The sequence below is a fragment of the Chenopodium album genome, chromosome 2, assembly GCF_948465745.1.
Source record: "Chenopodium album chromosome 2, dcCheAlbu1.1, whole genome shotgun sequence".
Taxonomy (NCBI): Eukaryota; Viridiplantae; Streptophyta; class Magnoliopsida; order Caryophyllales; family Amaranthaceae; genus Chenopodium; species Chenopodium album.
Window position 1 is genome coordinate 79,261,434 of NC_137835.1, and position 25,579 is coordinate 79,287,012.

Below are 25,579 nucleotides of genomic sequence, written 5' to 3' on the forward strand. Positions count from 1 at the left end.
ATTCGTATATACACATATGTATAGTAATAAATAATCAATAAATAATCAAAGATCACTAATCCGTAGTTAAAAATCACTAATTAATAAGTTCAGTTCAGTTCAGTTCAGTTCAGCTGAGTTCAGTCAATCGGAACAGGCCCTAAGTACTGCAATTCTTAATTTAGCTCATTTCAACCTTCTTTAAAAATCCATCTTTATGAGATTGATCAAGTGTTAGAAAACCCTCATTTGAAAAATCTCACATGTTTTTATCACAGATTGATACATAAAAATCTCCTTACTTTTTATGAAATTCAATTTTACGTAAATATAGAGAAAAATAATCTTCTCCAAGAGGCTATTCTAAAAGCTTTAAGTTTATGAATTAATGTCCTTTTGAAAAAAAAAAGTTTATGAATTAATGTGAAGATATCTTTTTTTTTTTTTTTTTTTTTACTTTGTTAATAAGATAGTTTTGGGCTTAGATAAAGTTTAGGATTGATTCATTGATTGGTCCATTAGCCCTATTTAGAAGGTTTCTTGGACTGGAGGCCCATATTAACTAAGTCACACTAAGTAACACCTTAAAATTAATCCAAATTTAATTAACAAAGTGGCTGTAGTTTAGTGGTAAGAATTCCACGTTGTGGCCGTAGAGACCTGGGCTCGAATCCCAGCAGCCACAAAATTGGATTTTAGTTTTTTTGCACACCCTAGCTACATAATATGATATTGTAAATCTTTTTAATTTGTATTTGTTTCTCGTATGTATTGATGCCGACTTTGTGTGCTTATAATTACAATTAACATGGTATCCTTCACATAAGGTATAAGCAAGAGAATGCAAATGTAACAATGACATATACATAACCTACATAAGGTATAAGCATGTATTACTAGCATTAGGTCGATCAGGAATTCAAAAATATTTTGATGAAAAAAGTGCAATTTAACTTTTTCAAAACCTTTAAAATTTAGTTTTAAGCACTAGATTTCTTCATTTTACAAGTTTTGGGTGGTAGCAACACCAAGAATAAATTCTATGTTGGTGTACGAATAGTCCAATAATTCATATGAGCATATTGACTTCATACACTAGCATGTGTGTGGTACACATTAATAAAAGTACATGCTCTACGATGCACAATATAGGTTTCCAGATTATAATAACAATCACAATAATACGATACATTGTACATGTGATTATACAATAGCATATGTGTGGTACATATAAATATAAATAGAAGCTCATGTTCTAGGATGCACAATACAAGTTTTCAGATTATACGAGTAAATAACAATCATAAGATCCCCAGACATATTTATAATGCTATACATTGTACATTTGATTATGTGATGACTGATGATATTACTGGCAAATGATTTCCTTGGCATTCACTAGGAAAATCACATATAAAACACCCAAATGCTCTCAAGGCATATGCTGCCATCAAAAACCGCAAGATGGAGCCCATTTTCAACCGCATCAGTTGATACATTTTCCTTTAGACGGGACGTACACCATAAAATGGATGAAGCAAATGTACTCTTCCAATGAAATATACAAGTATAATATTACAAAGCCTATTAATGATTAAGAACTTACTAGTACAAAATTAATGATGAATCTTTATTTATACAAAGAATTATATTTATCAATTAATTTACATCGAGTGCTCGAATCCAATTCAATTTCCTGTACATTTTGTACGGAATCTCCATATTTGCAACCCTACTGTAATCCGTCGTCCAAAACTTTCAGAAGTGCCTCAAAAAATCATGAAATGCACTCCTTATTTTGCTTTTTGGAGGGTATTTCCTTACTTAAATTATCAAAAATTCGCCCTTTTCAATTCAAAACTTGAAATTCTCCTTCAAGTAGTAAACAAGTTCTTGCTGCAATATCACCAAAAAGAAAGAAAATTGCCCTAGTTAATATGTGCACCACATGTAATATGTACTTACTTATGACTTATTTTTGCGAAATGATCCACATTGTCAATGAAATTACCGGTAGCACTCCTAATGAATTCAAAGGTGTATTCAGTCCATTTTTTTTTTTTAAAAAAAGGTGTATTTAGTTCAATTTATTTTAAATCAAATAAACTAAACACGAAAATCCTTAGATTATACGAAGTATAAGTTTGTACAAAGTCTAGGAAAAATATGCTTAGGTTATTGATCAAGTCATTCTATTGAATCGAACACACACTAAACAAAATTGATTTCCAAATTTGATTGTTTGATCAACCTAGCTAGCCAGTGGACATGCACGTACTATTTTCTAATTGTATGTGATGAAGTTTGGATTGGTGGAGAAACTTACAAGGAAACAGAGGAGGATGCATCCAGCAGCACCAGGAAAAAACGCGTACCAATAGTTGAGTCCATGAAGTTTAGCTCCATCAATAAATAGTAATGGCAAACTTGCAGCTACACACATACATACATCCACTCTAGTTAGATTAAATTTGGACTATACAATAACTTTGTACAAAGTATACATATAGAGAAGTATATAAAGATTACCGGGAGGGTGCGTAGATTTGGTGTAAATCATGAAAGCCAGGGAAGCAGCAAGGGAAGCACCCCTGGCTAGCCAACCTGGTCCCAACAGTGTGAATGCTAACACTCCTATTGCTGCACACCCTATTTGAGCCATGAACATGTTGTATTTCTGCACATATGTAGTTGTTCCAAATAAGTTAAGCTAGAATATTTCTTAGCATGCTTAATGTTAGGAGATATAGGTATGTACTAATGTACTATGTAACTATATAATTAAAATATCCGAAAAGTTGCCAGTTTGAAATACAAGCACTTCAACCAAAGAAAATAGAATAAGTACTCTAGAGGAAACCATGCACACAATATGCTTAGTCATTTCAAATCACATACATACGAAGTATAAGTCGATCTATTATGGATGACTTCTAATATTTTTGGCGTTAATTAGCAGATTAGGTGATAATTAGCAGATTAGGTTTGATGATGAGGTGATAACTCTGTTGTGTAAAAGACCTACAAGAGGAATATACGTGGTTCCATCAATTTATTGTTACTTAAATACTACTAATAAAATGTTGTGCTGCCTGCAATAGTTTTTTTTACCATACTACCAAAGTAAACAAAATTTAAGAAAAGAATAGCTAAGGTATGCATGTGAATGAGAAACACAATGTCAATAAAATGTCAAAAATTGAAGGTTTTTTTTTGTCAAAAATTACCTTATAAAACCCAGATTTTGTGAGAAACCATCTAATAAAAAAAATGTTGTAAAAAACTACATTTTTTTTTTTGAAAAAATTGTAAAAAACTATATAAGAAAAGATAAAATATTATAAAATACTACCTATTTCCACCATTGACCGACCTTAAAACTGTCTCGAAACCACCGCTTCCATTCCCAAAACTAACACAACTTGCTTTAAATCACCTCACCACACCTAAAACCATCTTTCAACCTCAAAACAACCACCTCTAATCCCAAAAACCACCATCCCGAAGCTTTAATTTATCATTGATCACCAACTCGAAATATCCTCCAACCACCCCGAATATAACCTTACCACCTTGAAAACCAACCCTCACGGTGATTTTGAGGGTGTTTTGAGGTGGATCAACGTCGTAAAATTGAGTCAACGGTAGAAATTCGGTCAAAGGTAGTATCTTGCAACATTTTACCCTTTTTTATGTACGTAGTTTCTTACAATTTTTTTTTTTATTAGGTAGTTTCTCACAAAATATAAGCTTTATTAGGTAGCTTCCCACAAAGAGTCCAAAACTAAATGAAATACAAAGTAACCTATACACAATGAGGCTAAACAACCTACATATATATAGTCATTGTGATTAATTAAACTTCCTTACAAATACCTCATATTATGTCTAGTATCTAATTATCTATTTGTATGGTTTTAAAATTTAATTCCTATGTACCTTTATTTACTATTAATTTTATAAACTTTCTAGTTATTTTCTAGTATCTCTTCTATATCAAGGTTACTCAATGTAGTTTCGATATCTACCAAGTACATGACAATCTCAATTATTGTGCTACCAAACAAATTAAGTGTTCGTTGCTACACATCACACAAATGGACAAATTTGATGATATGATTAACTAGTAAACTACTACCTACCAAGCTAGTAAAGCTAGCTTAATAAAAATTCTAAGAAATTGCAAGAAAGATCTTAAGCCACACACAATTTGTAAGAGGATAAAATAGCGTGTGAATGTGACCAGGCTAAGCCAATCAATAATGTGCAATACAATAGTATAGTATTATTATACGCACAAGTAGATATATAAAGGGACCCAAAAATATAACACCAACCAATGAGATATGAAATACAAAGATAGAGTAGAACGTACATACCCGAGCAGCTGGAGATTTAGGTGTGATGAATAAAACAGCACAAACAGCTCCTAATGGCGCTATTGTCATTGACAACCCTTTTGGTGCTAGTATCTGGTCCATTTTTCCCAACATTGCCATTCCCGCAAATGCCCCTATTTTTTCACTAATTTGTTAGCTTAGTTAACATAATTATAGGTATGTAGTTATATAAACCGACGAATAAGTGAGGATATGTGATGACGGAAAGATAATTATTTTGAACTTAGAGCTAAAGTCATGTCTTGTTCACTTTATATTCAGTTATTTCATGAGGTTTAAGTTCAAAAAAATCAAATACAATTCAAATAAATAACTTGAGAAACAATATGTTTTAGATAAAGCCCTAGACACCCTATTCCATTCCCTTTATTTTCACTTACTACGGATAAAGAAAGTTTTCAAATTAGTGAAAATCATATTAAAATTTGACAAGAAGTAAAATTTCTTGTTTAAAGCAGGAAATTGAGGAGTCTTTTAGCTAGCCCAAACACATACTGTAAAATGCAATTGTTTTACATTCCATTTTAGGTTGTATCAATTTTATAACAAATCAAATGAAACTCCTTTGATTTGCTTTTAAGCATGTATAATTAGCCAAAAAAAAAACTACTAAATGTACCAAAAGGGCTACTAATTGGTTAATATATTCTACTACGTATTAATTAAGATGTTTTATTTATGCAATTTTAAAGAAGTGCGTGACATGAAAATTTACCTAGAATTCTCTAAGCTGGGCCACAATGTTGTCGACTTAACGACTTTTTTACCAAAGGCAAATTGTAGAATTTCCAAATCTATAAAATTATGTTTTTTATTTATAATAAATAGTTTTCTCGATATTTCATGATAATTTTTATCTCTAAAATTATTGATAAGGACACTAATGATAAAATTAGATAACAAAGATAGAGCTGTACTACTTAAGTATGAAAAGATAATCACTAGTACTGTAAGTAGTAACTGTACAATAAAAGTACAAAACTCATAACCAAAAAATAAAATAAATTAAAAACTACATTAATAACATTATTATGGATCCTAAAATCAAGAAACACAAGATTAAAAAATAAAAGTGTTTTCCAAATCTCTAATATTGCACACATTATATTCAACCTAGATCCAGCATATAATATACAAGTAACTTGTAACGAACAAATATGAAAGCACATTTTTGTATGTAAGATGAAGACGTCCTATCAAATCAGAATTTAGGAATTCACGGGTCAATATGAAGGATTGAAGGGTATTGGTTGAATCGGATTTGGTTCTAATCTTGAAACAATACTGTTTTAGGAATTCCCCTCGTGAGGCAGGTTATCGGACCACCAAAAGAATCACAAAAGGAAATGAATGAAAGGGAACAATACATACCAAGAGAAGGCCAAAGAACATCACTAAGAGAAGGAGAAGGGGTGGCTTTATCAGGTGACCAAGTGTCCCAAAGAGGTGCAGCCACGTTAGATGAAGAAGAAGCAACCACCTTTAAACTCTGCCTTTTCTTAGAAAAAAATGTCGTGAATAATGGTTGGTCCAAAATATATGATCCATTATTCTTATTATATGAACAATTCTTGATTAAATTCAATGGTGGTAGAGTTGGAGAAGCGGGTAATAGCAAGGGAGAAAAGAGAAGGTTTTTAGAGGAGAGAGAAAATTGGGTTATCATTGTATAAAGTTTTTTATTAAAATGTTTAAGGAACGATTTCTGTTCTAGTTTGTCGTGCGAAAAATGGAAGAAATAAAGGGAGGAAAAAAAAAATGTGAAATGGACCGACAGTTGAGAATTAAAATAGGAGAAAAGGGGTGGAATAAATTGAATAGCAAATTAGCAAGTTAATAGATAGGATGAGAGAGAGAGAGAGTCCTAGTGAGAGAGTGAAACCAAGCACTTCGAAAAAGCCACCGGATCCACCACCTCCTCCAACTCCACCAAACACCACTTCACCCCACCACCCACCTCTCCTCCCTCTCCCCCTCCCCAAATCTGCCGTCAAGAACTCCCACCCTTCCTTCCCCACACCAACTCCCCCAAAACAACCCACCACCACGCACCCCTTCTCCTTCAAAAAAGCACTTCAATTGGGTGGTAGTACGAACCCCTTGCAGGCCTTGTCCACCCTCCCAGCCTCCTCACCCCCCTCAAATTTCGATGAAACAAAAGAGGTTTTTCTTCCAATTACCCAGGAAGAATATAGTTCCCTTTGCCAACCATGGATTAATGCAATTATATCCAAACCTCATGGAAAATCCTTCTCCACTGAATACCTTGTGCAAACTCTGCCTCGCATATGGAAACCAAAGGCAAAGGTACTATCCTTTCCAATTGGGAAGGGATTCTTCATATCTAAATTTGAAGACGCGGCAGACATGGGAAAAGTCCTGTCAGGCGGACCTTGGTTCATTAATGGTACCTTCTTACATGTTCAGAAATGGAGAGCAGGGTTTAAACCCTCAGAGGAGAAGATCAACCGCATTCCAATTTGGGTCGAGCTCCCGGAGCTACCTATTGAATTCATGAATGACTGCATACTTAGGAAAATAGGGAACTCACTGGGAGTTTTCATTCGAGCCACTACCAGAAAATTAGAGCAGGGCAACCTCAGATATGCCCGAATCCTGGTAATGATGGATTACGAAAAACAGAGGAAGGACGGACTGTGGATAGGAGGATTCAAACAGAGATTGATTTACTTGGATCAAATCTCAAGGAGAAACCAGGGTCAGCACTCCACGGACATCAAACTAACGGATACAATGGCCGGAAATACCATTCCGGCAACAACGAAATCGCCGATGCAGGAACATCAAAAAGTTTGGCGCCAAATACAGAATAGGGGGGTAATATCCACCGGTAATTTGGCTTCCAAAAATCAAAAAGTAAACACGTGGGGCCCACACTCATCCAAAAATACGGAAAATCAATTTGAGATTTTATCTCAACTTGTGGGGCCCGAGGAAACTATAAATCCCACCAAAAATGACAGTTTGCCTTCTAATTCCTTACCTTCTCCCAACTTGTCACTTCAACTTCCCTGCAACACTCAACAACAGCTAACCCCTACCTCTCGCCGCCCTTCCCCCTCCTGTCTCATCACCAATTTTTCCTCCTTTCCCATAAAAAATTTTAAAATGACTATTTCCGAGAAACCCTTTACCCTTCTTTTATCCATCCCCTTTCACTATCTACCACTCCTCCCACCTTACCACCACTGCCATCCATCACAAGAAAACCAAAACAGCGACCATGGCAAGCATGTCTCTCCCAGACTACTTGAACAAGCTCATCAATTTAGACCCGGACGAGCTAGCGGATCAGGGAGGCTTCCTGAGACCTCCGATCATGCCCCCTTCGATTGTCCATCTTCAACCATCGCAGGACAGGAACATTATCACCAAGACGAAGCCGGTGATAACCTTCCCGGAGACAATGCTCAACCTAATGTCCTTCTACGCTCAAGGCCTGTTCGGGGAATGGCATGCGATCTCGCCGACGAGCATCAGGGGGCTTCTCCTAAGCCCGGAAGATCAGTCCCCCCTCTACTCCAACCTGCGAATGGCGTCCCCGGACAATCCTTTTTACCTTGTTCCAGCACATGTCCCCTCCCTGTCGGATGTCTCCATCATCAGCGAACCACTCGGGATACTATTCAAATGGTGGATGGAAAAACTGAACAAGGAAGGCTCACTAATGGCGGTACCATGGGAATTACAATTCATACTAGACCCGGTTCCCGTTCTTCCGAGCGTAAGAAAAGCGTTGTCGATTACCGACGACTTGCTGGTGCTTCAATCAGTGTCAGGCACAAACAACGTCAAACTCATGCACCTTGCACAGGAAGCCCAACAACTTCATCTCTCAGTGGGGTGGGGGAAACAAAAAGGGAAAGAGACCCAAATGTCGGGAATCAAGATAAAAAAGAACACCACCTCCATGTTCAGTCCGTTTCTGAGCAAATATGTCGACCTCAACACTCAGATTGCCTACCCCACGAGGAAGGAACTATCAAAGCTCCCCCACATGAAACCCGGAATGTCGATCCTACTATGGAATGCTAGGGGGATAGCCCGTGATGGCTTTAAACTCAACATCCGTTGCTTGATTAGGGATCACAACCCTGATATCATCATCCTAACCGAAACTAAAGTGCCAAAAATCAGCTGTGAACACATACTCTCAATCCTACCCTATAACTCCTTCGAGGTGGTGGATCCAATTGGCTACTCCGGAGGCATCCTCATTCTGTGGAACTCTGGTTTCAACTCTCTCCATGTTGTGAGTAAAGAACCACGTGCAATTCATGCTGTGGTACAGGTAAATTCAAAACACAAATTCTTTCTTTCTGCAATCTATGCTTCTACTTCTTTTAATGCTAGATTGGAAATGTGGGAGTCTTTGAAAAAGATGAGTGAATCTATGTCCTTACCTTGGCTTGTATGTGGTGACTTTAATGAATTATGTTATCAACATGAAAAATGGGGGGGCAATCTTCATCCCTTGCATCAAATGAGTGCCTTTAATGATACCATTGAACACTGCAATCTTGTAGACTTGGGGTATGTGGGGCACAAATTTACTTGGTTCAACAAACAAAAAAGAAATCCAATCTTAGAGAGATTAGATAGATTTTTGGCTACTGCTGACTGGGTTCAAATGCACCCTCAGAATGTTGTTAGAAATCTCCCTAGACTTTCCTCTGATCATAACCCCTTGTTACTGACTCTCACAGCAACACAAATTTTCCCTGGTGAGAAACCATTCAGATTTGAACCTCTCTGGTTAACTGACTTAGATTTCATTTCCTTTGTCCAACATAATTGGCCCTCTTACTTGGGAGATCTCCACAGCAAGCTGCACATGCTCACTGCAGATTTACAGACCTGGAGTAAAAATCACCCTATGAATTTCAGAAGCCAAATTAAAAGAATAAATGCTAGACTAAATGGAGTCCAACTAGCTTACCAATCAAATCCCTCTAACCCCTTCCTGTTTGACCTTGAGAGTAGCCTACAGAAACTTCTGAGTGAAACACTTGACCAGGAACAACTTTACTGGGCTACTAGAGCTAGAACTGACTGGCTGTCACAAGGAGATAGAAACACTAGGTTCTTCCATTGCTCAGCAACTATTAGGGACAGAAGGAACAAAATTCATGCCTTGAAAAATGATGTAGGGGATTGGATCACTGACCCTGGTCATATTCACTCGCATATTCTTGCTCACTTCATAAAACTCTTCTCTTCTGAGCCCTGTTCTGTCCCCTCCACCCCACACTCTTCTGGTAGTATACACTGTGCAGGGCCTTCCTCCCTGCCTGAAATCCAGGAGGCCATGTTCTCTATTGGAGCTCTCAAGGCTCCTGGAATTGATGGTTTCCATGCCTCATTTTTCCACTCCTCTTGGCCCTTTATTCATCAGGACTGCTTGTCATTAATAAACTCTATCTTCTCCTCCAAACAAATCCCACCAGAAATAAACAAAACAGTTGTTTGCCTCATTCCCAAGGTGCTTTCTCCATGTAAAATCACTAGCTTTAGACCCATTAGCCTTGTCAATACCTCTTACAAACTTTTGTCAAAAATTCTGGTTAACAGAATTAGACCTCACCTGTATTCAATAATTTCTCCAAACCAGAACAGTTTCCTAAAAGGGAGGGGGACAGAGGTAAATTACATAATTGCCTCTGAAGTCTTACACTCTATGAGGAAAAAAAGAGGTTCTAGAGGTCTTTTTGCTTTGAAACTAGACTTGGAGAAAGCCTATGATAGGCTTGAGTGGAGTTTCATAAGGCACTGCCTTCTCTTTTTCAACTTCTCACCTGAGACTGTACACCTTATCATGTCCTGCATCTCTTCTGTCTCTTCCCAAATTCTCATAAATGGTAAGCTCTCTTCCCCCTTCCACCCATCTAGAGGGATTAGACAAGGTGACCCCCTATCCCCTTACATTTTCATCCTTTGTCTTGAGTTCTTATCCAGACAGATCCATGATCAATGCAACCTGAATAAATGGAAACCATTTAGATTTAGAGGGGGCCAGACCTCAATCTCTCACCTCCTTTTTGCTGATGATGTCCTACTCTTTGGGGTTGCTGATAGCAAAACACTAAAATCCCTGAGTGACACCCTCAAACATTTTTGTTCCATCTCTGGTCAGAAGATAAATGAACAGAAGAGCCAAATTTATTTTTCTACTAACACCCCCATCCACATGATTGATGATTTTGAACAAACCCTAAATGTTACTAGATCTGCAGACTTAGGCATTTACCTAGGTTACCCCCTGTCTGAGAAAAAGCCAACTAGGAGGCAACTAAATGGCCTTATTGAAAAAATTGGGAAGAAGTTAGCCTCCTGGAAAGCAAAGACACTGTCAAGGGGGGGAAGACTCACTCTTCTCCAGTCCACTTTGTTCTCTATCCCCAGGTACCAAATGAACTGTGTAAAATTACCAAAGTGCATCCTAAATAAGCTTGACTCCATATGCTCAAACTTTCTCTGGGGGGGGGATATCACTAGAAAGAGGATAACTTGGATAGCTTGGAATTTTGTCTGTCAACCTAAGGAGAGGGGTGGGCTGGGATTCCTGAAATTTTCAGACCTTAATCTCATTAGCCTTGCTAGACTGTGCTGGATGGTGGATACCAGATCAAATTGGGCTGGAAAACTCCTTTTTGAGAAGTATGTAAAAAACAAACCCAACCCAACCCCTTTTAACAAAGGCTCCCACATTTGGTCTGCCATAGGAAAAGGATGGGAGCTCTTCAAACATAGTTTGATGTGGGAACCTGGGAATGGAGAGAAAATCACTTTTTGGGAAGATAAGTGGCTACATCATGAGACTCCAAGAACTTTGATTGTGGGACCTTTAACACTCTCTTCACAATATAAATCCCTCAGTGCAATACTTAGTGATAGAGAACAGTTAGAAGGTGAGCTAGGCTTTGTATTTCCAGAGGATATCAGGGCTCGAATTAACAGTGTTCAATTATCTGACTGTGAAGATTTTAATTTCACAAGTTGGACAAAAAGAGGGAAGTTTGATAGTGCTGCTGCAAAGGCTTGGATAATAAACTCAGATCTTACCACCCCTTGCATTGAGTACCATTGGAGATGTGTATGGGAGGTGCATACCCTGCCTAAAATCAAACTGTTCCTATGGCAACTGTTATGGGATAGACTTCCCACTGCAAGGAACTTGTATAATAGACACTGCAAACCCACACCATATTGTGCTTTTTGCCCTGCAAACATTGAAACCCTTACCCATTTGTTCATTGACTGCCCAAGAGCTATGGAATTCTGGACTGAGCTTAAGCCACCTCCCTCTACATTTGACTCACAGCTAGATACCTTCCCAAATTGGCTATCTAGGAACCTGAAAGACAAACTTCTAAGCCACCACAATATCCCTTGGCACATCACCTTCACCTTTGCTTTGTGGTTCATCTGGAAGAGGAGAAACTCCTGGATATTCTCACACTCAAATTCCCCTGTTCAAAAATCTACATCCCAATGCACTTGGGCTGCTGCTGAATGGTACTTTTCCAGTGTTAGTTCAGCCAGAACAGAGCCTAAGCCTATTGCCTGGGATCCCCCCCCCCAAAACTTCATTAAAATAAATGTGGATGCATCATACATCAACCACTCCAAACAAGTGGGCTGTGCAGGTGTTGCTAGAGATGACAAGGGTATATGGATAGAAGGTTTCAAATGGAAAGGTTTCTCACCTTCAGCACAAGATGCAGAACTACAGGCAATCTCCCTTGCATTAAAATGGATCAGGAACAATGGATGGGATAGATGCCAAATTGAAACAGACTGCAGGAACATAGTGCTTGATCTAAATGACACAAGCAATAGTGTCCTAACCCCACCATTGCTTGAATGCAGGGCGCAGCTTCTTCAACTGCCTGAGGTCCAACTATACTATGGAGAAAGAGGGAAGAACAGAGTTGCTGACATCATGGCAAAGGAGGCACGGAAGGAGGCAACTGAACGGAACCAGCTTTTTGTTTTACAAAGTCCCCCTCCTTATTGTATAAACTACCTAGATTCTGACTGTATCTCTCTAGATGATCGTGCTTCTGATCAGACTGTACTTTTGTTCTCTCACAGTGAGAGATCGCCTTTTGTAAACTTAACTACCTCCTTAATTATTAACTAAGTTCCTTTTCTACCTCAAAAAAAAAAAAAAATTGAATTGTGGGGAGCTTTTGGTGAAATGGAAGGGTCAATATCCATTATCATGTGGCCATATGGTGTTATGTTTAGCTATTGCATGCATTTTTATTTTGTATACTATGTCTATCTCTCTACTCTATGCTTATCTTACTAGTATTATTTTGTATGTGGGGGACTGGGGGTAGGGGGTGTGAGTTACATGGTGTCCTAGTCTACGTGTGCTTCCACGTTGGACGTTCCCCCAAACATCCTTGATCGCTTTTGGCTTGGAAACAGTGGTGGATTCAGGATTTTCGAACTTATGAGTCACCATTAATTAATCACTTGTTTCAATCTAAAAATTATATAAAAAAAAAGGAAATTTCACCAAAATGATTTCAATCCAAAATTAGAACATAAAAATACATACTATAAAGCTATTACATTAAACTAACTTTATGATTTTTTACTTAATTAGTTTTGTGGGAAAATATTAAAATTAATTGCACAAATATAGAATAAATAGAAACAAGAATTATTTTTAAAAAAAAAAAAGTGAGATAACTTAAGAGACCAGTTATTAAATATAACAGGTCTCTTTGATGAAATATGAAAGCTCTTCAATGGCTGACAAAAAGAGACCTATTATCTAGATAACAGGTCTCTTTAATATTTTTAAAAAATGACGTGATGCTAAACTCATGTACCAATAGCAACAACAAAGAGACCGCCTATCTGATATTTTTATAGGTGGTCTCTTTCATATTTAAAAAAACTGACCGTGGTCTACACTCAAATAGAAGCAACAAAGAGATCTCCTATCTGTAATAGGCGATCACTTTTTTGTTTTTTTTGTTTTTTGTTTTGTGTCGGTGAGTCACGTGACTCACTGTGCACATGAACAGATCCGCCCTGCTTGGAAAGTCTTAGGCCCTGTTCACATTTACTGAACTGAATTGATTGGAGTTAAACTACACTGAATAGAGATGAAATGAATATTTATGAGAGAAGGAAATTAAGAGCTGAACTGAACTGATTGGAGCTGAACTAAATTGAAATTAAACTGAAGTGAACATGCCTTTATTAGCTTTAAGGCGTGAAGCTCAATCGCACCTAACTTTGGATCATGGGTTTATTTCATACTTTTGCCTTAACTTGCTCCAACCTGGCTTGTTAGATTTTGTAAAGCTAGAATAAAAAAAAAAAAAAGTAAAAACTGATTAATAGAAGTACCAATTACTCTATGGGTCAATCATTCTAATTAGGTCTAGTTTGATCACATTAAATAATTGATGCAATTTGTATTAAACTCTTAACCAACTTTTTATTCAAATTATATGTAAATGTTTTTTTTTTTTTTTTTTTTTTTGATAGGAATTATAGGTAAATGTTGCTTAAACTAGTTATATTTCATATAGTAATTTTGTGATTAATATTATGTAAATGCAAAATTTTCATATTGTTATTATCTTATGATGAATATTTCCATTATGTAAATGCAAAAAAATATATATTATTAAAACTCATCATGACTCTTTATTATGTAACTTGATTATCTATATGTATCGGGTGGATGAAGAACTCCTACAACAAAGAGTGGTCACTATGCCACAGTTCTAACTTTAATTATTGACCCAATTCATATTACTAAAATCATCCGGAAAGCTTAATGACTCAATCTTCAGCCTAACCTGATCCCTAAAGCTTAATGACTCGACTTTCAGCCTAATCTGATCCAAATTTTTCGTCGAACTAATAATTATCTAATATAGAGAATTATATTAGCTTTAATAATAATCTCTTTGACAATAATTTTGAACCGACGCAACCCAAATTACTTCTTAGCCAAATACGACCCGAGTTGTATGATCCCAATCCGTATCCAACTAAATCACCAATTACCCTCTCTAGAGCTCAGGGCTCGAGTATCACATTTAATTAGTTCTTACGCTACAACAAGTTTTGGTCATATTTAATAGCTAAAGTTCCTACTCCGTATCTTAAATTCTTTAACCTTCATCCTCCAATAATTATCAATCTCATGATTTTCACTCTTAAATAAAATAGAATAAAAATATGCTTACTAGTTGTAAGCTACGTCGAATTAACACAAGGTCTATAAAAGTGCACTAATACTATAATGTACACTAATATATAATCACTAATCACCCAAAACATAAAAGACAAAAGTAATTAAACCCTGAGTAGCCGTCAAACTAATTAAACAATATAATTAGTAACACAATTAGTACAAGCTTAGAAAAGATGCTAAATGATCAATTGACACTTGCACTTTTATTATCTAAAAATAAAGTTGTGGTATTGCATGTTGGGCAGACCAAAGTATATAATATTAATCCATGAGTATAAAATTAATAGTATATGCTAGAATTAAGGTGGTAGCAGGGGAATAAAGATTTAATCAAAGGTTCCTGATTTCAAGTTTTTCAACCATACGAACCATGCAAGAGACCATATATGTGATATTATGCCTCAAGTGGCTTATCAGAAGTTTAGTTGACTCTGACATCATATCAATTTTTTTTTTAATTGTGGTCTCAATATTATTATACTCTATAGTTGATGATTTGATTAATTGGGGGTGCCTATGTAACTAATTTAATTGTATGTAGTATGGTCAAGATAGTAGACTTTTCTAAGGACGGGGTATTAGAGCTAGACAGTAGACACTAGTCGAACTATGCAAGCTCATGTTATGTGCCAGCGAATCTTGATACGGTCAAATAGACGTGTTTATAAAGGGTCCAAAAATGTCGTTTGGATTGTGCAAGCCAATGTTATATGCCAGCGGGCCTTGTGCTCAAAAGGTCCATGTCTTGAGCTCTTGCCCACTAGTCCTAAATGGAGCTTATGTGTGGCCCAACTCATGTGCCATGCCAATGGACATTAACTTTTATTTTTTGATCAATTGGTATATAAACAAGTCTGTCGTACTGGTGCCAAATTTTAAATATGATGTCCTTGCAAGTTATAACTTATAAGGCACGTCCATTGGCATGCTAAGTGCTTACAGACTTGTCTACTTGTGCTTGGTTGGGTAATCTCTTATAAGTTGTGGAATATTAAGTAAAATTTTTGGCTATATAATGAAAGAAAAAAAAAAAACGTAGTATAATAATAATTCATGAGCAAGTTTTTACTTATGTGATTGATAGCTAATCATAGTTAAAATATTACACTCTAGAAATAAAAAGATTTTAAATGAGAAAATAAAAGAGAACATAGAAAGGAGAGTATACAAAATTGATTGAATGAAAATTTCTAAAATTTCATGCCTTAGACAACTGGGCTGGGATATGGGCTTGACAACTTAGCCTAGTGATTGCCAAGCTTACTTCATCTCTAATCCTAAACTATATAAAGAGAAAATTTTGGTGAGATTGGACAAACTTTTCTACAAAATTCAACAAGTTATCTTGGTGAACTTCTTGTTGGCTTTTGAATGAATGTTGAATTGAATTGATTAGTTATCAATTAATTTATTTACTTGTGTTTTATTCAAAAAAATATATACCACCTCCGGTCCAAATTACTCGCAACTTTGGGGTATTATTTGTGAGATATAAAATATTCCAAAGCTGCGAGTAATTTGGACCGGAGGTAGTATATATTATTCACTTGTGTGTGCACGCGACTGAGCATATGTAGTATGTACGTGTTTGTGGCATATCGACTATAGTAAGATCCTTTAGGGGTTTAGGTCATGCTCAAATGTGCCAGGGTAAATGCTACAGTAAGTAAAAACCTTTCAATTAGTAACACATCACCTGAAAACTTCTGCAAGTACAAAAGCTACTACAGTCTGAAGGCTTGGACTCAAGACCTCAGTAATTTTGCTAAGTGCTATATCACATAATGTCCTGAAAAGGCTCGATAAAAATTCGATTCTTGGGGCAACTTGTTACAGTAATGTACTTATCCCCTCTGTTTGGTAGTAACATAATGAAAGTTACTGAGTAATTCTTTTTTCGAAATGTGATCGATCCATTACCAGAAGTACACAAATTGTGAAAATGATCAAGACAAAACAAGATGATAGATGGAATGCAAATGAACATTTGAACACGGAATGCTATTCTAATGACAGTATTTTTTAAGGGTTGCATGACAAAATGCACAGATTAATCAATTAATTTAATATACAAAATCCCAAGGCAGGATTACAAGGACAGTCCATCATTTAGCAATGATCAGACTGAGACTCATAGAAATCGCTAGGGCAAGGAGACATGACCTCTTGTTCTAGAACCTGCAAAACCTCGTTCATTGATGGCCTACGCTCTGGATCTGCATCAGTACATCGGGAAACTATATCGAGTATTGCCTCTGCTGTTTCCTGATCCACATCACGGCACCTTTTATCCACTATATCCTCTAATCTGTTGTCTTTCAATAGCGTGTTCATCTGCAACAACATTTGAGACATGGTTTCACTTATAACCTTTAAGGCTTTAACCAAGTTGGGAGTAAAATAGAATTCATTCTACTAAAGGGAAAGATAAGAGAAATAAGGACTTAGGAACTCACCCAACCAACAACATTCAAGCCTTTTTGAACAAAGCACGGATCAGTCGGTCTTTTTCCAGTCACAAGCTCCAACAAAAGAACGCCAAAGCTGTAAACATCTGACTTTTCTGTGGCTCTTCCACTTTGTAGATACTCTGCTCATGAAGTGCATATATTTGGATTAAATTGTTTGAACACCGGACTACTTCCCTAAGGTTCTGTTCTTTTCACGTTAAATTTTGTGAAAGATAAGAGAAGTTTAGAAGACATACCAGGTGCCAAGTAACCAAAAGTACCAGCGACAACTGTTGTGACATGAGCCTCTTCGTCTTTCAAAAGCTTGGCAAGGCCAAAATCTGACACATGCGGCTCCATATTTTCATCAAGAAGTATATTGCTTGATTTTATGTCACGATGAACTACTCTTGGGCAGCAGTCATGATGCAGGTAAGCTAATCCACGAGCAGAACCAAGAGCTATCTTCAAACGAGTACTCCAGCTTAATACTTCATCACTATTGCCTTGTTCTGTCAATTGCAATTAAGCATTTAACATCATAAGATAGATACTCCATATTTTAAAATAAAAAATAGTAAGGCCTGCTGATATTAATCAACATATTATCATCCAGTCATGTTCCCCTAATAATATACATCATAAATGCAATTTCTTTCATACAAGGGACTTCATGAAGAGCTTACTAATCAAATGCTCTACTAAATTTCGTTTGCCAGCAATGCCAGGCTTCTTATGAATGTCGTTTATCTTCAAGCATGTATGCAATATATGTTCATGTATTTCAGGTAAGATTCCATGTCCAATACATACAGCTATTCAGTTACTTGGATATATAATCTAGTAAACAATGCATAATTTTTTGAGAAGAAAATTACCATGCAACAAATCATCTAGGCTGCCCATTGCCAAATAATCATATATGAGAAGTTTTGAAGTAGGCAGTCTACAGTAGCCTCTCAAGTTTACTAAATTGATGTGCTTGATGCTGCCCAAAACCTCCAATTCACGCTCAAACACTTGATCAGATCCTTCACGAGTGCGATCTATCCTTTTAACAGCAAATGTGCCACAATCATTCATGACCATTCTGTATACAGTACCATAGCCTCCCGAACCCACAACATCTTCTTCATCAAGAGCCTCCAGCTTTTCGATGATCTCATACGAGGGATATGGAAGATCACCATGAAACGTTATAAGCTTGGTTCCTGTCCCAGAAGAGAAATGGCTTTAAGATGAATAAAATATTTGATAGAACTCAACCAAAAGTTCCTACAAAGATCTGATGAATGTATATCTATTCTACCTGCTTCAGGTTCGACTTGTTTCTTGACTTCTGTGTATTTCTTGGCAGCTCTTTCTTTCTTTGATACTGACCAAACCCAAAGGAGAGCAACAACGACTAAAAGAGCCACTCCTAGCATGGACATTGCCCCAATCAACAACCCCTTGATATAATGAGATGACCGCTTAGTTGGAACTGTAAGATAATAGAAGATGTACTGAGCTCAAAAAAGTTTAGATGAATACTCTATGGTTAGATAACAGAAGCAGATACATGTTATTGACAGCAATGATTGCTGCTTACCTGCAGCTTGATCACTCTCAGCATGAGGCAAGACTGCAGGGAATCCAAGTGAGGTCCGGCATGGTTTATGCACTTGTCGCCCACAAAGGTCCAAGTTGCCAATAAATCTGTTACCGAGAAAAGTGATTTAGAGCAGGCAAAGGTACTGAATCCTATAGCACCAGTTAATCTAGCGAAAGCCTACATGACTTATGATGCTAAATCAAGGTCTGTCGAGACAATGGTGGCATGAGTAATACCTCCACCAATCTTTTTTAGTTGACAAAATTCTTTTATTACGTTTGCCAAGTTTAATATCTCTATTCAATAATTATCTATAAGTAAAAATTATCAAAAGTTGATATTATGAAAAAAAATACATTAAGACAACGCTACAGTTTAATCAAGCGCCATGATAGACTATAATAAAAAAATTCTACTAACAAGAGCATGTTCAACATGAGTCAACTATTAATTTACGACATAAATAGTCAATTGGGAGTTCACAACTTCACATAGAGCCTCATATCAGAGGGAAACTTATTCAAGTTCTAAAAGGCTAAGGGAGTTCGTATAAGCAGGTCAGCAAGCATGTGTCAATCAAGGCATGTCATTATAGCTTTTGCATTTATGTTCAAATGCAAGATGTACTTGGAAAAAAATCTTGTTAGCTTCTTTCATTTAAGATTCAAACTTAGCTTTGCAATTCTGTGAGTTAGGCTTTGACATCTACAATCTTTTGTGATTCAATTAAGATGTTTGGTTTGATTCTCTTATTTGTGTTCTTTTCTTTTCAACATGTGGGAGGGAAATTATTATTTAAAAACAAGCTAAGCTCAAATATGATTGTAATTCTGTGATTTGTCCCTAATCCTAAGAATTTACTTGACCTCCGTTGAGGTAAACACACCCCTTGCGGAATAATCAACTGACCAAACAAACCACAAGCACGTTCTACATACTAGTTTGCTCGAAGTCACACTAACCCAAGCAATATAATATGTTATGGAATATCTACACAACTCCCGCTATATCAACACATAAACGCAACAACACAAAGCATATGAACTAACATAATCAACAAAGCAAGGAACACACGACATCTACATGGAAAACCCCTTCAATGAGGAGTAAAAACCGTAGGACAGTTAGGGAGTCCGCCCAAATTGCTCTTATTGTAGTAATGGAATGGTACCCAATCATTATTTCAAGTCTTAAAAATGGGTACTCAATTTACCCAACTACAACAAACATAAGAGCTAAACAATGGAGGACGAAATTGAGAAATATCACCGGAAAAAAAGGGTTTGTCCAGCAACCGTAAATCACAAACTGTAGGAGCAAATGACAATCAAGCTGTTGAAAATTAAGCTCTCATGTCCTAAAAAAGATGTCAAAATTTGAGCTAAATCGAACCACGGATGAGCTTCGATCGGGACTGCATACTTGAAAAATGTGAAGTGGTTGCTATTGTAAACTCTATGTGCTTCTCTCCTTTCTCTCAACTAATTACCCTAATATATTTACTCACCTTACTGGCAGCAAGTAAATGATAAATAATACCACCGAGACTTTGTTACCCACTCTCTTCCACGATAAGGCACACCAAAGTCAATAAAACACTTGGACCAAAACTAGACAAGTTGCCCTAAAAATAATCATGATATAATACGGGTTTCTCCACATAGAAAGGGACCCATAGCCCAAGAAATCTCCCCCTCCCACATGGAGGTGGTTACCATTCCGGCAATCAAACAACGAGTCTCAAACTTGCCTCTTGGTAATGCCTAAATCATCATGTCGAAGCCATTATCATCGGTATGGATTTTCTCAAGCTCAAGGAACTTAGCATCAAGAACATCCCGTATCAAATGATATCTCACTTCAATATGTTTTGACTTTGCATGAAAGGTAAAACCCTTAGCAAGATGAATAGCACTATTGCCCACACATTTCTATAATCTAGATTGTCAAAAACTGCTCCCACCAAAAGTGATCAGTAACCGAAAGTAGACTTCCTCGAGTCAATATCACCCACCATGTTAGAATTTGAGTAGACAACAAGAATAGGCTTATCACTACCAAAGCATAGCTTCACATCACTATTACCTCGTAGATATCTCATAATCCATTTAACAGCATACCAATGCTCCTTTTCCGGATCAAAGAGAAAACGACTAACAAAACCACTATTACAGGCTTAGTGCAAAACATTGCATATATCAAGCTACCCATAGTTGAAGCATAAGGAGTATGCAACATGCTTTCCTTCTCTTCCAATGAAGAAGGACTCTATTGAGAACTCAACTTAAAATGCAAAGCAAGAGGAGTACTCACTGGTTATGTTTTCTAACCTTTGAAGAAACCCATTTGTGCACATGCCTACCCACCGTGCCAAGAATTAATGAGCTATGGGTCCATTCTTATGTGGAAAAACCCATATTATGTCATGATTATTTTTAGGGCAACTTGTCTAGTTTTAAAATATTTTACTTTGGTGTGCCTAACCGTGAAAAAGAGTGGGCAACAAAGTCTCTCGTATCATGTACTTGCTGCCAGTAAAGTGATTAAATAGACGAAGGATATTAGTTTAAAGAAAGGAGATAAATACGGAGAGTTTACAAGAGCAACCACTTCACGTTTTCAAGTGCACGGTCATCTGTGGTCTGATTTGGCTCAAATTTTGACAGTTCATCAGTGGTCCGATCCAAGGCTTCATTTTCAACGGTGTGATTGTCATTTACTGCTTCGGTTGTGATTTGCAGCTACTGGTGATATTTCTTAATTTCATCCTCTATTGTTTAGCTCTTATGTTTGTTGTAGTTGGGTTAATTAAGTACCCACTTTTAAGACTTGAAATTGAGATTGTGTATCATTACATTACTACCATAATAGCAATTTGGGTGGACTCCCTAACCGTCCCACAATTTTTAATGTTCTCTTTGAAAGGGTTTTCTACGTAAATAATGTGTGTTCCTTGCTTGGTTGATTATATTTGTTTATATACTTTATGTTGTTGCGTTTATTTGCCGATAGTGCTAGAGTTGTGTTGATCTTCAAGAACATATTATATTGCTTACGTTAGTGTGACTTTGAATAAACTAGTAGCTAGACTGTGCTAGTGTTTGATTGGTTAGTTGATTATTTCGCAAGAGTTGTGTTTACCTAAACAATCTGGAATCCGGTAATATTAATACTGTTAGAATGATTAGTTTGAATAAAACTAACTATCATCTTCGGAAGAGGAAGATGAGAGACTTGTTGTATGTCAAGAGTTGACATTTACTTGTGTTTAGTGCTGAAAAACCAAAAGGTAAAAGTGAAAAGCCCTTGATAAGTGAGTGCACACTCCATTAGTATGAGGCCATTTAGGAAAGTGCCCAAAAACAGCTCCGTACGGGCCGTGCCCAAAGTGGACACTTATACTAATGTGGAGTGGAGTATGCATGCGGCACAATAAGGTGGATGACACGGGCCCAACAACCTCTTTGTTTATAGTACGCTTGACCATCAATACTTAGCTAGTTAAGTAGTTATTGAACCTTAACTTAAAGAAAAGTTGAATTCTTTTTATCATGAATGCCTAAATAGAGCAAGTTGATTCTACTATGTCAAGAAAAGTGTTCTTGTGGAACTTTGTATCGATGAAATGTCAAACTCTATTGGATTTGATGCAGTGAAAATATCTTGAACCACATGTTAGTATAGAAGAAAAAGCATCAATTAAGATGCATATGGTTTTAGTCATATCTTGAACCATAGGCATGAACCACATGTTAGTATAGAAGAAAAAGCATCAATTAAGATGCATATGGTTTTAGTCATATCTTGAAATTTGGGGTAGGGCTTATTGATTGCATTGGGACAAATTGGCAAGGATACTTAACTGAATTTTCGTACACATTCTTGTCATTCGAATGTTTTGTATGTAGTTTCTCAACTAGATTAATAGTACATCATTCAATTTTCAATATCTCGGATAATTACAATCTAGGTTTACTAGTACTTGCTGAGGCTAACTACAATCATCCCAAACATATGGTACGAGTACATATAAAAAGCTACTAACAAAAATCGAAGAAAAACCATTCGTTTCTTTGCAACTTAAGTGGTGGACTATTTGTGGCTGCTCATGAGAAAATTGCGACATATTGTATTATTGTGAATATCCTACCTCTCTAACCTATTTTGCATTAATAACAGCACTGATGCTAGATGTATGGTCAATCAGAAAGTCCTAGTGGAATAATTTATTTAAAGTCTATACATCAACAAGTTCAGAATTGTCATGCTTAAAAATAGCAGGCACCAAAGAGTCAAACTGTCAAAGACAGACAAATACAACCAATATAATCAACAGGAGCTCAAGAAAAAACATTAGCCATCCTAAGCAATGATCTTTCACACATAAATTATAATATGGGCAAGCATAACATACGATTTATTCCCAAAAGAGCTGAGAGAACCAAAATCCGGGATCTCCCCTGAGAAGAAATTAGTTGACAAGTTCCTGTGGCAAAGTAGTGAAATAAGATATGCATAGTAAGTATTTAACAAAGCATTCTGAATTTGAAATTAATTTTCAGACATCATTTCAGAACTTACAGATAGCGTAGCCTTGTTAGCCGCCCTAGGGAGGAAGGTATAGCACCCTTTAATGAATTACTAGACAAGTCCCTGCATCAACAGAAATAAGTATTGTAGTACTATATAAGAATGTAAAAGAATGCAAGGTTTGAAAGCTAAAAATATTGAAAATTGACAAAATTGCAAGGCTATTAGCTAAAAGCTTAGATTGTAATCTTACAGTATGTTAAGAAAAGAAAGATTTCCAATCTCAGATGGTATGCCACCCTGCAGATAATTGGCTCTCAAGTACCTGGAATTGAAGGACAGTTTAACAATAAGACAGTGTCCAGTTTTTACCACAATCTATGCTCTACACGGGCTCTTCATTTCACCTCAAGTACCCGTTTCAAAACCTCGACACTTGATATAACATTGACCACATTAAGAAAAAAGAAAGGGTTTCACTTACAGTGCTTTGAGCTCAGTACAGTTTGCAATTTCATGAGGAATAAAACCATGCAGGCTGTTCTGATGAAGTGCTCTGAGTCACCATTCAAAAAATATATATATATGTAATTTAAATTTAGGTTTTACATAAATATGACAGAAAATAAAAACAAAAATCAAAGTTTAAAGTAATACTCACAGTCTTTGAAGTTTAGTAAGCTTCCCAATGCTTGGAGAAATTATCCCCCCAAGTTGCATATAAGGTAAATTTCTGAAGAACCCCAAAATCACAAACATTACCAAAATAAAACATGTTTCAAAAATGAAGAAAATTAATAACAAAATGAAATAAAGTAGACATACATAGAAATGACAGTTTGGTCTTCAGAATTACAAGAAATCCCAATCCATTGACAAGGTGTATCATCAGTATCTCTCCAATTACCAAGGGCATTATTGGTATCATTCAAAACATTCTTCAATTCAAGCAAAACCATGCCTAAATATACAAACAAAAACAACCAATTAATTACAATAAATTAAAACTTATAAAAACAATTAATGCATCAAGAAATAACCCAAAAAAAAAAAAATTACTGTAAATTTTACCATCTGGTGTGAGGGCAAGAGTACAAATGCTGAAAAGGGTAGTCACTAAAATAAGTTTAAAGATCAAAATCAACAAACCCATTTGAAATTTCATCTTCAAGATTGAATTTTTAACCTTCAATTTGATACTTCTTCACTCATTAAATATAAAAAAGAAAAAGAAATTCAATAATGTGAAGAAAAAAAGTTTCTTTTTTTGGGGGGACTAGTAAAGTTTTGAACTTTGGACAACCATGATAACTGTGAAGAAAGAAAAGAGTGGAGTGAGTAAGTGTTATCATGACAGTAGATTTTTCAAAAAAAAGTTAAAATAAAGGAAAATGCACAAAAATAAAATAAAAAAATTGAATAATTAAATGGGGTCCTTAAGTTGAGTAGTCTATAGCAATGGGGACAGTAAAAATGGGGTAAAAGACACTTGGGAAGTTGTGCTTTGCAGGGAGGAAATAGAGGGTGACTGTCTCTTTTTTAATTGGGTTTTTCAATTGGCGGGATTTTTTTAATAAAATACCAACGTTCATTAATTCAAATAAATAAAAATATTTGTAGTGGTGTTACTATTTGAATAATCATTATTATTAGGTTCAAATATTGGTACGAAGTATTAATGTTGTATTGAAATTTTGAAACCAGGGGAACTAGAAAAAAGAGTTGGAGTTTAGTGGTTGAATATTGGATTTTGTCTCTTTGTTGTTGGTGGATAAAGGATTCGAAAAATAAAGATTGTTTCCTTTTTCAGTGTTTAGTGGGAAACAAAGGTTACTTGAATTAAAACGAATTGTATTACTTCTGTTGTAATAATCCATATTTTAATTGCAAAGTAATGGACTAATGGGTATATAGTGTTTACGGAGAAGATTAATCAAAAACTACATTTCAAAATGTTGTTTCTGTTTCTATTTTTGGGTAATACTACATAAAGATCATTATATATTCTCACTTTTTTAACTTTATTCATTGTACTTTTTAAATTACCTCTTACTTTTACACATGTCTTGTATTTTTTTCTACTTCCTATCTCTAACTTTTGTCTACAATTGTAATTTTACTTTTTATTAATGTACTTCATCCACTTTTTTTCCTCATATTTCTTAAATACTGTGAAAAAACACAAATAATATTATGGGACGGAGAGAGTAGTTTAATCAGTTAAAGGCGGTCACTTTCAAGGAAAAATTTAATCTCAGTATGCACTTGTTTGCACACATTCTAACAGTCTTACCCCATTCTGTTCCACACAACCAAACCAAGCCCAAACAGCCAGCATCACCTTCGATCTCGAAGAATTCTTCAGGTGGCTGGC

At 36.1% G+C, this 25,579-nt stretch overlaps 3 protein-coding genes and 1 non-coding gene across 4 annotated transcripts; 2 read left to right on the top strand and 2 right to left on the bottom strand.

Moving 5' to 3' along the window:
* The first annotated feature begins 592 nt into the window (after positions 1-592).
* On the top strand, positions 593-664 carry TRNAH-GUG (transfer RNA histidin (anticodon GUG)). The gene has a single exon. It is a non-coding gene; the product is annotated as a tRNA-His (tRNA).
* An 848-nt stretch (positions 665-1,512) lies between these two features.
* LOC145602050 (uncharacterized) lies at positions 1,513-6,045 on the bottom strand. Its single transcript, XM_081658181.1, has 5 exons — positions 5,751-6,045; positions 4,359-4,492; positions 2,509-2,656; positions 2,306-2,412; positions 1,513-1,875 (listed from the first exon to the last, which is right to left on the bottom strand). The coding sequence occupies exons 1-5, from the start codon at positions 6,043-6,045 to the stop codon at positions 1,834-1,836; spliced, it is 726 nt and encodes a 241-aa protein (XP_081514307.1). The 3' UTR covers positions 1,513-1,833.
* Positions 6,046-6,224: 179 nt separating this feature from the next.
* LOC145602049 (uncharacterized) lies at positions 6,225-12,613 on the top strand. Its single transcript, XM_081658165.1, has 2 exons — positions 6,225-8,691; positions 12,270-12,613. Exon 1 carries the CDS (start codon positions 6,225-6,227, stop codon positions 8,433-8,435), a length of 2,211 nt encoding a protein of 736 aa, XP_081514291.1. The 3' UTR covers positions 8,436-8,691; positions 12,270-12,613.
* A 3,962-nt stretch (positions 12,614-16,575) lies between these two features.
* On the bottom strand, positions 16,576-25,023 carry LOC145589031 (LRR receptor-like serine/threonine-protein kinase FEI 2). The gene is made up of 13 exons (XM_081645608.1): positions 24,277-25,023; positions 24,031-24,166; positions 23,867-23,938; positions 23,690-23,761; positions 23,459-23,530; positions 23,257-23,328; positions 23,090-23,161; positions 18,673-18,779; positions 18,391-18,564; positions 17,960-18,292; positions 17,339-17,593; positions 17,088-17,221; positions 16,576-16,965 (listed from the first exon to the last, which is right to left on the bottom strand). The coding sequence occupies exons 1-13, from the start codon at positions 24,368-24,370 to the stop codon at positions 16,741-16,743; spliced, it is 1,818 nt and encodes a 605-aa protein (XP_081501734.1). The 5' UTR covers positions 24,371-25,023; the 3' UTR covers positions 16,576-16,740.
* Positions 25,024-25,579: the final 556 nt, after the last annotated feature.